Source organism: Aegilops tauschii, chromosome 1 (genome assembly GCF_002575655.3).
Source record: "Aegilops tauschii subsp. strangulata cultivar AL8/78 chromosome 1, Aet v6.0, whole genome shotgun sequence".
NCBI classification, from domain to species: Eukaryota; Viridiplantae; Streptophyta; class Magnoliopsida; order Poales; family Poaceae; genus Aegilops; species Aegilops tauschii.
Window position 1 is genome coordinate 447,864,574 of NC_053035.3, and position 15,741 is coordinate 447,880,314.

The window sequence follows — 15,741 nt, forward strand, 5'->3', positions numbered from 1 at the left end:
CTTCGTTGTGAATTAGCATGTACCCTATATACGTGGAACAGACAAAAACGGTTTGAAATATTTATGCAGAGTTCACGGCCACTTCAATGAGTTTGAAAACTACACACCGCATCAAATTGCAGGTGATCTCAGTGTGTATATATGCTCAAGTGACATGGGAGTCAGAAGCCATGCAACTTTTTGCTTGCTTTACCCCACAATAAAAAAAATTTGCATGCTTTACATTGATCATCGTGTTTTTTTGCTTTGCTTTATTTGTGGCATAATGTTGACATGCGACTCATTTGGCAATTGTGCTCGGCTATGGCATTGTACCAACAAAATGAGAAGAGAAGTTTTACTCGGGCCAGATCAAGAACGAGTGGGATACGGTGGACATGATCTTCGACGACTTGAGGACTTGGGCTACGGCAGGAGCGTTTGGAGGACAACATGTATCTGAGTAGTAGGGTAGCGTGAGGAGTGGAGTGGAGGCTTGGTTAGGGTCGGATTGTGACTCTTAACCAGCGCTATTGTAATCTCTTATACATATTTTCTCTCTTCTATAAAGCTAAGGTACGCCTTTGGCGTATCCTCGAAAAAAAAAAGTTTTACTCGGTCCATCCAGTTGTTGTTTCTCGCGTGAGCTCCACGGTTTACCAAAAAGAAAAGTTTGCCAGAAAGAAAAAAAGAGTGAGCTCCACAGATTTTTTAGCAGAGAGCAAGCTCTGGCTGTCAATGGGCCGAGCAGCCGTGACAGCCCATCAATCACGTGGGCCCCCACACGCGTTCTTCCGCACGATCCACCACCGGCCGAGCAAAGCTTTCCTACGCGACACCCAAAAACAGGCAGAGATTGGTGGAGCGGTGGAGGCCGGCTCCGCGAGGCCGTGAACGGCGGTTGGCGTGGCGTGGCGGCCGGGACGACGAGGCGACGGCGACGTGGGGCTTCCACGCGCCCAGCGATGCCGGTGCGGCGGCGGGCCCCGCGGCCGCAGGACACGGGGGTGGTGAAGAGGTACGCGGAGATGGGGATAGCGGCCGCGCTGTCGCGGCCGTGGGACTACCCGACGGCGTGCCGCGAGCTGGCCGAGCTCCTGCGCCACGGCTACGCGGGCCTCCCCAAGGCCGCCCAGGCCCTCGCCGCCGCCGACGTGCTCGTCGCGTTCCGCCTCCTCCCCGAGTAAGCCCCCCCCCCCCCCCCCCCCCCCCGCGCCCCCCAGATGCGCGCGGTCTCGTCGAATTCCCCGTGCCCTCGCCTCGTGGGCCCGCCCGCCGGTGCGATTCGCGACGGATTGCTGCGTGCTGAAATTCGGATTGCCCCCTTGAATGTACCCTGATGGACATTGCGTGCTAAATTGCTTAATTCGTACTGTTATTATGTTGGCCTCCAGCTCCAGAAGTATTTATGTGCCTAGATTTCGTTGAATCGCTCCGGCATCATCTTGGCAGGAGTTATCCATATCTGCTTTATATTCTGTCGATTCTTGGAATTTTAAGTAATTATGTGCCAGTGTCAACATTCGAATACTTATGCAGCTTTGGTAACTGATGAATCCACAATCATATGAAAAACAAAGGTCGCGTTGGTACTTGATGGTCTGTTATTTTAGATGACATGCCATTGGCTTTTAAATTTGTCTGGTGCAAAATTGAATATTGATTCTGCGCAAAGTTTGCCCAAGGAGATATGCACTTAGGTAGTTAGGTTGATATGTTATTGACATGCACAATTTCCGTAGAATCAATTTGTACAGGCTGAAAAACCAAAACACACCTCGATCATGAGAAGGGCCGAAGGAGGCTTAATAACAGGATGCCATAAAAATGGTTCAAAAACGACCGTGGCATGCTTTTGCACAATTAATCCGACCCCACACTCCCTCCTAGAGCTAATCTGTCTTGTTCCACCAATTCTGTGGCAGAGCTCTTTGGGTATCATTATAGTTTAAAGCATGTTAAGTTGATAATCTTGTCACTCTGAGAGTCCATTGCCTTGTATTATCCTTCAACAGGTTCACTGTGTCATGCTTGTGATCATATCAAGTGGTTTCTGCTTGGCTTGTTATATACTTGCAGATATTTTTTTCATGTATCATAAAGATCAGTCATCTGTGTCGTCAAAATATGCATGGAATCAAGTGGGAAGTCTCCCATTGAACTTTATTCTTTTTTTGAAATACGTGTTTAGTTTTTGACTTAACTTAAAGCTTGCATGGTATTTCCACATGATAGTCTGTAGTAATCCATTGTTTCTTTCCCATAGTGTGCAGACAGAATATGCATTAGCGGCAGCCAATGGTCTTCTCCTAGCGGTAGAAACTTCCCTGCCAAAGCAAAAGAAGTCACAAGCTGTTTCAGAGTTCAAGTGTTCTGTTATTTTACATAAGAGGCGGGCTAAAGTCCAACAAGAGCCTGGTATTCTCTGGTGTGCAAATGCGTTGATGTCTTCCTGCTTAGCAAACTCAAGTCTTAGTTACACACATTAGATAAGTGTGGGGAACTACTGTGCCTTTTCAGCATTCATTATAAAATGTGGGCATTTATTATTCTAGGTTCTATGAAGCGACTCGACTATTATGTTTGAATGTTCTGCTAGGATGATAAAGTCCAGCTTAAATAAATGCGTTGCTGTGGGAATTGGTTGATGAGAATTTGGGTTAATAACATGAGAACCAAAATAAAAAATACACATGAATTATTATATTTGATCATGTATAGTTGTAATGATACTTACTGAATATAAGTAGAATAATTAAATGGAAAACATTTTCCGTGCATGGTTGAATGGTGCGGTGGGTCTTTTCCTATTCATGATTGCATGTTGAGGTGGGCCTTATCCCATTCATAATTGTATGGTGAGGTGTTATGCTTGCATGTTGAGATAAATAAGTTAGTGTGGATGACTCTCTTAGGTATATAGGAAACACTTTATGCCCTCCCTAGTTTTACATGTCTCAGTATAACAGTATACACTTTAAGTTGCAGCTTCCTATCAATATTTATGGGGTGAGCTTATAAATATATATTAATACACTAGTCATCGTGACATTTATCTTGAACCTCTTTGACAGCCACCCCAGACATACCAAATGATGTACTTGTTCATATCTTTAGTTTTCTGGACACGCGTTCTTTGGTGGCTGCTGGTCTTGTTTGCTGGTATTTTTCTTCTTCTCTCATACCCATGTACTATTTCCAAACGTATGCCAGTTCCTTTTGTTGACACTTGCATATTCCCTAGAAGGTCTTGGAATTCATCTGCAAACGACAACAAGCTGTGGAGAATGAACTACTCCCTTTTCTTTAGCACGTCCCATTTGCGCTCCAGCAGCACACTTGTATCCAGTGGTGTACAGAACAGTCATGGTATTCTTGCGCAGAATAATGTGGATCCAGTATTTGATGATCCCAATTTGAACTGGAAAGAGGTTTTCCACAAAAAGCATGCAGGTAGTGCTCCCGTATGCTAGTATTCTCAATGTAAATTACACTCGGCAGCTTACAATGTTCCCCTCTAAACATGTCTGAATTACCATTAATACAGAGCACATAAGCTGGAGTGCCGCATCAAATAGAGCAATATGCAGGCAATGCCGTTCAGTTCTCTGGCTGAGCAACTTGACGTGTGCTGCGCCTCACCATTGTCCTAAGAAAGGAAAAGATGAAATAAAACTAATGCCCCTGCTACCTTATGCAGTAAGTGCCTCTATCTTATGGTCAATACTTTGTATGATGGGGTTTTGCATGCAGTAATTCTGTTTTTTAATCACAATATATCCATTTCTCGATTGATCAGCCTTTTGGGTGTAGTCCATGAGTCATTGTTATTTTTGTAACTTTTGCACTGCACTTACACTTGATATTCCATTGTGCATTTGTTGGACTGATTTCACTCTTTCATGTACCAGGTTGCTTGTTACATATTAAATGCTCAAGATCGACCATCTTCATCGTCTGACAGTAGCGATTCAGATAGTGATTCTGAAAACAATGTGCCCAGACGACTTTGGAATTCTCGTGTTTGAGTGAATTCGATTGTATAGCTGTGTAAGCTAGTTTTGTTGTACCATCCCAAACTCTGACGATTTTGGACACCAAGCATTCACGCTGTTGTAAATTCACCATGAAATGTTCAATGAGAACTTGTAAATTTAAAACGTTCTGATGGAGCTTAGTAATTTGGTACTTCCTCCGTCCCAAAAGTAAAGTTGTAGAGTGGATGTTTACCAAATGTGTGTACCAATGAAGACCTCACATTTAATAGAAGAAAACCGATTAAAGAACATACATGCTCCCTACATTCCAAAATACTTAAGTTCTACTAGTAGATTTTTCGTAAGTCAAACTTCTTTAAGTTTGACTAAGTCTATAGAAAAATATATCAACACCTACAATGTCATATTAGTTTGGTTAGATTTGTCATAAAATATATTTTCATACTATATATATTCGGTGTTGTGGATTTACTAATTTTTTCTATAAACTTGGTCAAACTTGAGTAAGTTTGACTTAGGACAAACCTAGAACTTCAAGTATTTTGAAACTAGCGATTGTAGACGTACGTAGATATTTTAAGTGTTTTAACAGGAGAAAAGGATTACGTAAAACTTTTGTAAGTTTGTGTAGGTGTAGGTTTTTTTTTTAAACGGACCAGAGGCCTGGTCAACTAGACTGCACTCTTATGACAAGACTATATACTTCCTTCATTCCTAAATATAAATCTTTTTAGAGATTCAAATAGGGACTACATACGGATGTATATAGACATATTTTAGAGTGTAGATCCACTCATTTTGCTTCGTATGTAGTCTCTTTTGAAATCTCTAGAGAGACTTATATTTAGGAACGGAGGGAGTATAATACATCTGAGATGCTGCAGTACTACACCCAGTTCCATATACTTGCCTTGTGTTGGAAGCAAATAGGTTGCTTCACCAAGCTTTTACTCATGTCATATGCTTAACCTGCAATGCACTACTTCTCTTCGAAGTTGAAACTTAACTACACCTCAATTAGCAACTAAGGTATGCAGACTCAGTGAAAGAGTAGTGACATCCAACACTTATGCGGTCCGGTAAACTGAGGTGCAGCTAAATTTCAAGATAACTTTCAAGTCATGTCATCTTTTTAGAGAATATGATCCTAGGATAATCTTTTGTTATTTAGAGAATGTGACCCTAGAATATATATTTTTTGTTTTTTTATAGAATTTGACCCTAGGATAATCTATGCAACAAACCTGAAACAATCATATCTGTTTTCATAGCCTGAATCAGAACAGTATATTAAGTGATGCTGTACTCCTTTTTTTTCAACTTACAATTCAACAGATCAATCAAAAGCATTAGTCAAATCCAATTACAATTACAACTCCATTTACCATACCCCTCACACTCACATCCTTGTGCCCCTTCCGTTTGAAACCAAAAAGAGCAAAGGAAGGGCCCTCCAGTAGCTACACACAAGTTAACACAACCAAACTATCAAACAGCTGTAAACATTTGAGCACCAAACAACAAGTCAAAATCAGTGGTATGCAATCTGTATGCAGCAGTATTTCTGTGAGCTCAATCAGGTTAAGCATGACATCCTTCTCCTGTGCTGATGCAGGGGAGCTCTCAGCTGCACCGGCCTGGAAACAAAACCCTCCCTTGGCCGAGGCGCCGACGCCGCCGTCGAATCGATGCTGTTGCTGCTTACGTTGATCTGATCAGATTTGACAGACAAGTATTTCAGCCTAGGCTCGCCGGATGAGAATGCCGCTGACGACCTAGCCTTGGACGCGGAGTGGCTGAACGACTGGCTCCCACCGGGCTTAGATGAGCACGCGTTCACTGATCTTGTCAGCCTCGGTTTACCGACGGAATGGGCTGCCGCGCCGTGTCTTTGGCGGCTGCACACCGTTGCGGACATGAAGTGAGGGACTGATCCATGATGGACCATCCTGCTCTTGGCCCTCCCGGTTGCCTGCAGAGGGCTGTCCGCTGCCACCAGAATGCTTCTGGGCGACCCCTTCTCGTCGCCGAGAGGCTGACAGACGGAGGGAGGGAGCTTCTTCCTCTCCTCCGCCGACGTCTCGGCACTCCTTATTTGTTCATTCAGAACCCGGAGCTCCCGCTCGGCGTCGCGCATCTCCTTGTCAAGCTCCGCGAGCCGCTTCCGCTTTAACATTTTCAGGTCCTACATCAACACAAGGAACGCCTTTACTACATGTACTCTACGTCAATAGTGGGGCCTTTGGTTCTTCATTCACCCTCTTAGTCTTCTTCTTACCTCTGAAAGCTCCCTGCCGGATTCTGTCAGCATGGCTCTCTTCGCAAAGCCCAGCGAACAAATCGTCTCGCCCACGTCGTCCTTGGAAGGGCTGATGTGCACCACCATCACGACTTTTGAACCATCGCCTGTTTTTAGCAGATCAACATAAGCATATATGTATGTATATAGGTTTCCACATTTGATGCTTCAAATTGATCTGAAGTCGGTTTTTTCCGTACCGAGAGAGTCACTGAGAATCTGGGTAAGCTTGCTATTTCTGCAGAATTTGACAAAAAACAAGGTAAGGCCTAAGTACTGCTGAGGTAACTTGAAGCATCAAAATTATATAACCTGTCAAGATATGAAGGAACTGCTAGTCCGTTTACCCATATTTTTTGTATTAAAGAGAAAAAAGAAAAAAGAAAAAAACTAGTCAGTTTACCTGTATGGAACATGGCTTCTCTTTCTCCTTAGTGCAGCGATGACATCTCCAAGAGCCGACAGAGACAGGTTTATAGCCTTGCCCTCATCCATTGTCAACCCAGATGCACCAGTCTTGAGCAACCGCTCGCTACCACCAAGATCCACGAGCCACAGCTTGCTGACTTGCTCACTCACACCTCCACATCTCCTTATGGTGATTCTTGTCAAGCTACACACAGACAGAGCTAAGACAAGATAAAATTGGGTACTGCTCAAGTTACTACTACATACTGCGCAAGCTGAAACTCTGTGTAGACCAACCCACCAGTGTGATCGGCTCGAAACATTGTTGACATTTGTCCAGGATGTCGACCGGGATCGCCGCCCTCTGCAGTACCACTGGTTGGCTTTCTTGAGGTCCGGTACTGCGACATCGGTAAGCCCCTCGACTTGCACGGAGCCACTTGTGGTTGCTAGAATGCTGAGGTTACTAAAAAAAAAGGCGCATTTGCTTCACTTTGAGAATTGAAGGCAGAATATACTAGGAGTGTCAAAAAACGTCTTATATTAAGTTACAGAGAGAGTAGTAATTTACAGGTGCATTGATGGGTCTTTAATTACCAAGTTGTATTGCCTTCTGTGGACCTGAAGAGAGGCTGCTGCCTTGGTGCCAACAAGTCCCTGAGACTTCCCATGTAGACCTCAAGCATGCTTATGGAGAAAGAATATGTGGATGAAGTATCTTGAGCAGCATGAGAAAACAGCTCCTGAATCGCTCGAGGCACGACGCCGAGGTTATCGCTAGTTCCTTCCTGCAAGCAGTTTGCAGTTTCCAAGGACAGGTGAGATGGAATTACAGACATTGCCTTGAATTCAATGCAGCTCAAGCACCAACTGACCATTGTATAGGTCTTTCCGGTCCCAGTTTGGCCAAAAGCAAGGATGCAGACGTTGTGCCCGTCAAGTGCAGATCGGAGGATCGGCTTCACGTCATGGAACACATCATCTGCATCATCAACACGATCCGGCTGACTAGTTACACACTTACACTTGAAAAAGATAGATACGCGGTGAAAAGGTAGTGAAGCAAGATCAAGAAGCTACCTTGCGTTGACTCCTGGTCAAACACCCGATCAACACTGAAATCTTTCTTGATCCCCACTGCCCGAACTACGATGTTCTCTTGTTCGACAGTAACTGGTGATTTGATCTTGATGTTGCTGGTTGAGATCGACGGCCGGACTCGGCAGAACACCCTGATGCTTCCTGAATTTTATCGAAATTCGGCTTCTTAGAGTCTCAAGGAATACCAACTCTAAATCTATGCTGGGGAGAACACCAACTGCTATCTAGTTCTAGGATCAAAGGCGGTACCTTTGAGGTCTATGAGCTTGTCCAGCGCCTCACGTCTTCTCCGGTTGAGATGCCTCTGCCTCGATCTCAGAGCGGAAATCTCTTCTGAAACACCACCGAGCCGAAAGAATTATTTAGCCGGTGAATCATCACATGAATGAACTGAATAAACAGGAGGGTGGTGGTCTCAACCATGCAGAGTTGAGATCTCCTTGTCATGGCCAAGTACGACTCCACCGTTGGGGAGGTCCGAGCTCAGGTTCTCCAGTGGCAGCATCATATTTACATGCCCCCCCATGGCCTCCTTCTCCATGCAAAGAAATCAAGAGCTTCTTCTTCCTCCTTCCTTCCTTCCTTCCTTCCTCAGAGAAGCTTCATCTGCTTCATACTGAGAGAAGAACTGGGAAAGGAACCAGAGTATCAGCACTATCTTTGTGAAGGAATATGAAAGAACTCATTACAAGCAAAGAATGACAAGAGCAGAGGGAATATATTCCGAACACCTTTGCAATGATTGGCCCTATGCAGGCAGGAAGACATCAATATGTGTAGTTCAAAGGGAATCTACCCAGCTAAATAACATTAAGTAGATAATTTCTCCAATACCTTATGATTGTTGCATCTATAGACCCAATTAATATAGGAGCTTCTCCCAAATAGCTTCTTCAGAACAAGATAGAAGAATATGTTGGCATGGAAGTTACCACATGGACAAAAAGAACACAAGAAAGATCACCAATCCAGCATAATTTACTACTAGTACCTTAGAGGAGAATCTGCTGCTGCTTGAGCCTCCTGTCCCTGATTCCCTTTCTCCTCGGGAAACAGGGAGTTGTGTTCTTGATCTTTGATCTGGTGCCAGAGTAAGGACAGATAATATGAGGAATTAATAAAGAGCGAGCCAAGCTAGGGGACAATCCCTCACTACAATGCAGCTCAAGACTTTTTGGTCCTGGATCTTTCTTGGATCTTGATGGCTAAAGCTGGGACTGGGGGTGGCTAGAGCCTAGAAGCAATTACCAAAGCTCAAAGCTGCATGCAGCACATGGCTGTGGAAGAAGGAAGAAGAATCCTACCGATCCCAAGCCACAAGAATGCACGCTCTAGCTTTATTCCACTCAAGAACAGCACACAAGCAAAGCTAAGCTATACGCCGGAAAGTGGTTCGCACCACACTGGAGAGGGAAAGCCTGAAAAAAAGGGCTTCTTTTCTTTCCAAGATCACCCAAGGGAATGATGTATCAGAGGAAGAAACCCATCAAGAAACAGTTGTGCAAGATGCAACGGTTGTTTGGGGATGAGAGAGGGGGGGGGGGGGGGGGGGGGGGCATGTGGGCACTGGTAGAAATATTAGCACTGCTGCTGTGCTGCATGTCTAGTCCAGGCAAGAGACAGTTAGGTGGCGTGGAGGGGCCTGGATTTAGAAAATCCAGGGGATGAAATGGTGTGATCAAACAGCCCCCGCACCACCCGCTGGAAAACCAATCGGGGAGGAGAGCCGGTGGCCGGATCGTCTGTGGTGCCAGCTTTTGAAGGCATTTGCTGTGTTGTCTGCTGGGCATTTAAGTGTTGGTAGCTCTGTTTTTTATGAAGATGTCTTTCTGTTAAATTTTGTTGCTGACACCAGTTAATGGGTTTGCTGGTGGATTCTTGCCTTTGGGTCGATAGGATGGCGCGCGGCGGCGCGGTGGGACTCAGGGCAATGACACAGAAAATCTGGGCGGGCTGCCAAGATAAAGTAAACTACTCGGAGTTGATTGATGTTTCCCGTTCCCCGGTCCCTCGCGTCGCCCTCTCGAGGGCGACTCGGGGGCGACTAACCTCCCCGTCCGTCTCCTCTCCTTCTTGATTCCTCCCCTTCTCGATTCCTATCCTCGCCGCCGTCGGAGACGGGCGCCGGGTCCCTCGCGCGGCCGCCGATGAGGGTGGCGGCGAGGCCCTCGGCCGCGACGCCGCTCGGGCTCGGGCCTAGGGTTTGAGGCGGCGGCCTCTGCTGGTGAGGGCGGCGTCGTCCTGGCGGCGGGCGGCGCTCGCCGGAGTTGAGGGCCGCGTCTACTCGGCCGCGCGGGCGGCGAGTTGGCGGTGGATGTGGGCGCCGCGTGGAGGGATCCCCTGCTACTTTCCTTCGCCAGATCTGAAGACGGCGCCCCCGTGCTGCTGCTTCCTCCTCGTCAGTCCGGCCGGATCCGGTGGCGGACTGCGCGGATGTGGGGTTGGGAGATCTGGATCGGAGTAATTTCTTGGCCGGCTGCGGCGGCCACGACGCCGGCGGCGCTCCAGGCGATGTTTCCTTCTTGAAGGCGGCTTCGAGATCCAGCTCCCTCCCCCTCGTCCTCCCCCTGCACCCGGGTGAAAACCCACAACTTTGGTTGGGCGGCGGCGGTGCCCGGCTCTGTCACCTTCTTGAAGGCACCACTTTGGGTCCGCGGGGAGGTGGGACAGCTGCAGCGCGTTCTTGGCGTTCCTGATGGCGGCGGTTCTCTCTTTAGTGGTGTCGCTTCGCCATGGCGGTCGGCTGGTCCGGCTCTCGTGGTGATTGTGGTGCCCAACTCTTCGCCGTGTCTTTCTGGGGTGCTCCCATCCCGTTCAGAGAGGCTGGAGGTGGAGCGGCTTCATCTTGCACGGAGCTTCGATGGAGATGCCAAGTCATGCCTGACCAACAGGTGCTACGCTTTGTCATGCCTGGTCGGCAGGTGCTATGCACGACAGATCTTCCAAAGACTTCAAGCTGTGTCGGCTGGTGGTACTTGGCAGCATGGTGCTGAGGTGTATCAGTGGCGATCGCGACGTGCTCAGCTGTTTGCGCGCAGGGAGGAGGTGCCGTTGGGCGCCGTGGTGGCGTCGACGATAGCTAGACCGAGCAAGGTTGATGCATCAGTACAGTTCTGAAGATGGAGCGGTGGCAGTTGGCGGCGGCGGCCTCTGGGTGCACGCCGGACCGGTGAGACCCATGCCCGGCAGGCGTCCTGGATGGGACCTCAGGTCTTAGATGTTAGGTTTGGCTGCTATGTCTGTTTGGTATTAGGCCCAGGCTATCTGCGCCCCTTCATCAACTAGATAGAGTTGCTTAGACGGCGGCTTTAGTCTTACTGTTGTATTATTTTGTAAGGTCTTGTGAGAATAATTAATAAAGTGGGCGTATGCATCGACCAGATGCAGAGGCCGGGGGTCATCCTCCTTTTCTAAAAAAAAGTAAACTACTCCCTCCGTCCGGGTTTATTAGGCCTAAAAACAACTTCTTTTAGACCAAGACACATAGTAATTTGCTTACATTAATTCTTTCATTTCATTCCCAATGAATTCTCTCACATGTATGCAGCCAATAAAAAAGCACGCATGAAGTGTATTAATTTTCCAGGCGTGGTACCAACAACAATGGCTTTCAATGCAACCAATGAAATGGTTGCATGCATGCACCTTTCCAAAGCGAGGCCTTATAAAAAGGGACATGCTTGTGAAATTGAGAGTCCTAATAAACCCGGACGGAGGGAGTACTATCTAGTTCTGTGTTCCATTGACAAATGATAGTATGAGTAGATGGTCCCATGAATTTGACTGCAGAACTGCAAATGGTTCCAAAATTCGGTAAAGGCTTTCTTTACCCATGAGAATTCTACTGGCCGCTGCAAAGTTCTTCCTCCGTGCAGATCTGTAGTTCTCTACTGAAGTGTGTAGGAAATGGCCCACAGACAGATAGACCAAGCAAGGTTCAGATTTGTTTAGCCTGTTTGAAACGCTATACTTTCTGGCGGAATTTGACTGGTTAGAATTTTATGAAATTCTTGTGTTCCAAATGGGCCCTTATTTTGTGCTAGTGCTAGCAGCAAGCAACAGTGACATCCTATGACATATGATAAGCCCTTTTCCATGCCTATGGCACTTGAAAAGCTATTTTATTTTCTAACTGGAGAAGTCCTAAATGGAGCACAGTTTGCATAGCAAGTTAGCAACTGAGTACTGACAAGGGTGGAGCAAAGCACACAAGATCGATGAGGGAAGCATTCTCCTCAAATTTCCGCTGTTCAAAAAAGCTCCAATCATCTGGACGTCATTTTGTCTACTATGCTAGTGGTACGGGTTAATACTTGGCAAGTCTCCATCTCAAGAACAAAATACACATTAAGGAGCCCAAAGCAAGTGGCACCATAATCAGGCTTCTCCTTGGATTTTTGGTAGCAGATCATGCCATGCAGGGTACTGATCCAATGTTTGATATGAAGGAATCTTATTCATGGCTTCTTGGATTCTTGCAATAAGATTCAGAGGTACAACTCTCTTAACCATCTTGTACTCTTCTCCTCCTGTACAATTCTTTTTATGGAACATGACCCGGACAAGGCTCGAAACATGAAACTATTGCTTTCAGCGTTTGAGCAAATGTCGGGTCTTAAAATTAACTTCCATAAACGCGAATTGTTCTGCTTTGGAGCAGCCATTGAGTCGGCGGGCGATTATGCTAACCTGTTTGGTTGCACGCATGGCCAATTCCCGATGAGGTATTTGGGAATACCGATTCACTATCGACGTCTCACTATTGCGGAGTGGAAGCATGTAGAGGAGCGTCTAGAGAAACGGTTGAGCAGTTGGAAAGGAAAGATGCTCTCAGTTGGGGGACAGTTGGTTTTGATTAACTCTGTCCTCACAAATATGGTTCTCTATATGCTTTCTTTCTTTCAACTACCAAAAGGGGTCTTGCAAAGATTGGACTATTTTAGATCCAGATTCTTTTGGCAAGGAGACGGGGAAAACAAAAAATACAGACTGGCCAAATGGAGTGTGGTTTGTAGACCAAAAGACCAAGGTGGCCTTGGAATTCATGACCTACAGGTCAAGAATGAGTCCCTACTTAGTAAATGGTTGTTCAAACTACTTACTGAGGATGGTGTTTGGCAAACCATGCTACGCAACAAGTATTTAGGCCAAAAGGTGGTGTCTCAGGCATATTGGAAACCTGGAGACTCTCACTTTTGGGCTAGCCTAATGGCGGCAAAGAAACATCTTTTTCGCTTTGGGTGTTTCGCGATAAAGGACGGGTCAGAGATTCGTTTCTGGGAAGACATCTGGCTAGGCAATGCCAGTCTTCGAGAACAATATCCAGCCTTGTACATCATTGCTCGCGAGAAGAATAATACTATTGCGCAGGTGCTCAGTTCATCCCCGCCGAATATTTCGTTCAGGCGGGATTTGATTGGGCCTCGCCTTACGTCATGGCATAATCTATTGTCCAAGCTGGATTAGATTAACCTCACACAAGGCCGAGATGTGTTTCGCTGGAACCTTACTACATCGGGGTCTTTCACAGTAGACTCCATGTACCATGCACTCACGCATTCTGAGGTACCGGTGAATAATAATAAGAAACTATGGAAGTCAAAGATTCCACTAAAGGTCAAAATCTTCATGTGGTAACTTCGTAGGGGGGTTGTGCTAACCAAATACAACCTCGCACGGCGCAACTGGCAAGGGAGTAATGTTGGGAAACGTAGTAATTTCAAAATTTTCCTACGCACACGCAAGATCATGGTGATGCATAGCAACGAGAGGGGAGAGTGTTGTCCACGTACCCTCGTAGACCGAAAGCGGAAGTGTTAGCACAACGCGGTTGATGTAGTCGTACGTCTTCACGATCCGACCGATCAAGTACCGAACGTACGGCACCTCCGAGTTCAGCACACGTTCAGCCCGATGATGTCCCTCGAACTCTGATCCAGCCGAGTGTTTAGGGAGAGTTTCGTCAGCACGACGGCGTGGTGATGATGATGTTCTACCGACGCAGGGCTTCGCCTAAGCACCGCTACAGTGTTATCGAGGTGGACTATGGTGGAGGGGGGGCATCGCACACGGCTAAAAGATCAAACGATCAATTGTTGTGTCCCTAGGGTGCCCCCTGCCCCCGTATATAAAGGAGCAAGGGGGAGGTGCGGCCGGCCAGGAGGGGGCGCGCCAGGTGGAGTCCTACTCCCACCGGGAGTAGGACTCCCTCCCTTTTCCTTGTTGGACTAGGAGAGGAGAGGGAAGGAGAGAGGGGGGAAGGAAAGGGGGGGCGCCGCCCCCCTTCCTTGTCCAATTCGGACTTGGGGGGGAGGGGCGCGCGGCTGCCCCTTGGCTGCCTCTCCTCTTCCACCAATTGGGCCCATGAGGCCCAATAGCCTCCGGGGGGGTTCCGGTAACCCCCCGGTACTCCGGTATATATCCGATAACCCCCGAAACCATTCCGGTGTCCGAATATAGTCATCCAATATATCATTCTTCATGTCTCGACCATTTCGAGACTCCTCGTTATGTCCGTGATCACATCCGGGACTCCGAACAACCTTCGGTACATCAAAACTCATAAACTCATAATATAACTGTCATCGAAACTTTAAGCGTGCGGACCCTACGGGTTCGAGAACTATGCAGACATGACCGAGACATGTCTCCGGTCAATAACCAATAGCGGAACCTGGATGCTCATATTGGCTCCCACATATTCTACGAAGATCTTTATCGGTCAGACCGCATAACAACATACGTTGTTCCCTTTGTCATCGGTATGTTGCTTGCCCGAGATTCGATCGTCGGTATCTCAATACCTAGTTCAATCTCGTTACCGGCAAGTCTCTTTACTCGTTCCGTAATACATCATCCCGCAACTAACTCATTAGTTGCAATGCTTGCAAGGCTTAAGTGATGTGCTTTACCGAGTGGGCCTAGAGATACCTCTCCGACAATCGGAGTGACAAATCCTAATCTCGAAATACGCCAACCCAACAAGTACCTTCAGAGACACCTGTAGAGCACCTTTATAATCACCCAGTTACGTTGTGACGTTTGGTAGCACACAAAGTGTTCCTCCGGTAAACGGGAGTTGCATAATCTCATAGTCATAGGAACATGTATAAGTCATGAAGAAAGCAATAGCAACATACTAAACGATCGAGTGCTAAGCTAACGGAATGGGTCATGTCAATCACATCATTCTCCTAATGATGTGATCCCGTTAATCAAATGACAACTCATGTCAATGGCTTGGAAACATAACCATCTTTGATCAAGAAGCTAGTCAAGTAGAGGCATACTAGTGACACTATGTTTGTCTATGTATTCACACTAGTATTATGTTTCCGGTTAATACAATTCTAGCATGAATAATAAACATTTATCATGATATAAGGAAATAAATAATAACTTTATTATTGCCTCTAGGGCATATTTCCTTCAGTCTCCCACTTGCACTAGAGTCAATAATCTAGATTACACAGTAATGATTCTAACACCCATGGAGCCTTGGTGCTGATCATGTTTTGCTCGTGGAAGAGGCTTAGTCAACGGGTCTGCAACATTCAGATCCGTATGTGTCTTGCAAATTTCTATGTCTCCCACCTGGACTAAATCCCGGATAGAATTGAAGCGTCTCTTGATGTGCTTGGTTCTCTTGTGAAATCTGGATTCGTTCGCCAAGGCAATTGCACCGGTATTGTCACAAAAGATTTTCATTGGACCCGATGCACTAGGTATGACACCTAGATCGGATATGAACTCCTTCATCCAGACTCCTTGATTTGCTGGTTCCGAAGCAGCTATGTACTCTGCTTCACACGTAGATCCCGCCACGACGCTTTGTTTAGAACTGCACCAACTGACAGCTCCATCGTTCAATGTAAACACGTATCCGGTTTGCGATTTAGAATCGTTCGGATCAGTGTCAAAGCTTGCATCGACGTAACCATTTACGACTAGCTCTTT

The 15,741-nt window shown here is 46.6% G+C and overlaps 2 protein-coding genes across 6 annotated transcripts; one reads left to right on the forward strand and one right to left on the reverse strand.

The window, feature by feature from the left end:
• The first annotated feature begins 814 nt into the window (after positions 1-814).
• Positions 815-4,144, forward strand: LOC109751076 (F-box protein At5g52880). The gene is made up of 6 exons (XM_020309983.4): positions 815-1,162; positions 2,246-2,397; positions 3,054-3,141; positions 3,227-3,432; positions 3,527-3,678; positions 3,891-4,144. The coding sequence occupies exons 1-6, from the start codon at positions 945-947 to the stop codon at positions 4,005-4,007; spliced, it is 933 nt and encodes a 310-aa protein (XP_020165572.1). The 5' UTR covers positions 815-944; the 3' UTR covers positions 4,008-4,144.
• A 1,095-nt stretch (positions 4,145-5,239) lies between these two features.
• On the reverse strand, positions 5,240-9,569 carry LOC109751077 (kinesin-like protein KIN-14O). Of its 5 annotated transcripts, none has more exons than XM_073500623.1 (12): positions 8,777-9,569; positions 8,206-8,413; positions 8,035-8,118; positions 7,765-7,926; positions 7,560-7,666; positions 7,282-7,472; positions 6,986-7,150; positions 6,680-6,889; positions 6,477-6,514; positions 6,256-6,383; positions 5,683-6,162; positions 5,240-5,437 (listed from the first exon to the last, which is right to left on the reverse strand). In XM_073500623.1, exons 2-12 carry the CDS (start codon positions 8,324-8,326, stop codon positions 5,327-5,329), a joined length of 1,797 nt encoding a protein of 598 aa, XP_073356724.1. In that variant the 5' UTR covers positions 8,327-8,413; positions 8,777-9,569; the 3' UTR covers positions 5,240-5,326. The 5 variants fall into 5 exon arrangements, with proteins under 5 accessions (XP_073356724.1, XP_020165575.1, XP_020165573.1 ...); XM_020309986.4 differs by having other exon boundaries at positions 5,240-6,162; positions 8,777-8,865; positions 9,090-9,185; XM_020309984.4 differs by adding an exon at positions 8,620-8,676 and having other exon boundaries at positions 5,240-6,162; positions 8,777-9,063.
• Positions 9,570-15,741: the final 6,172 nt, after the last annotated feature.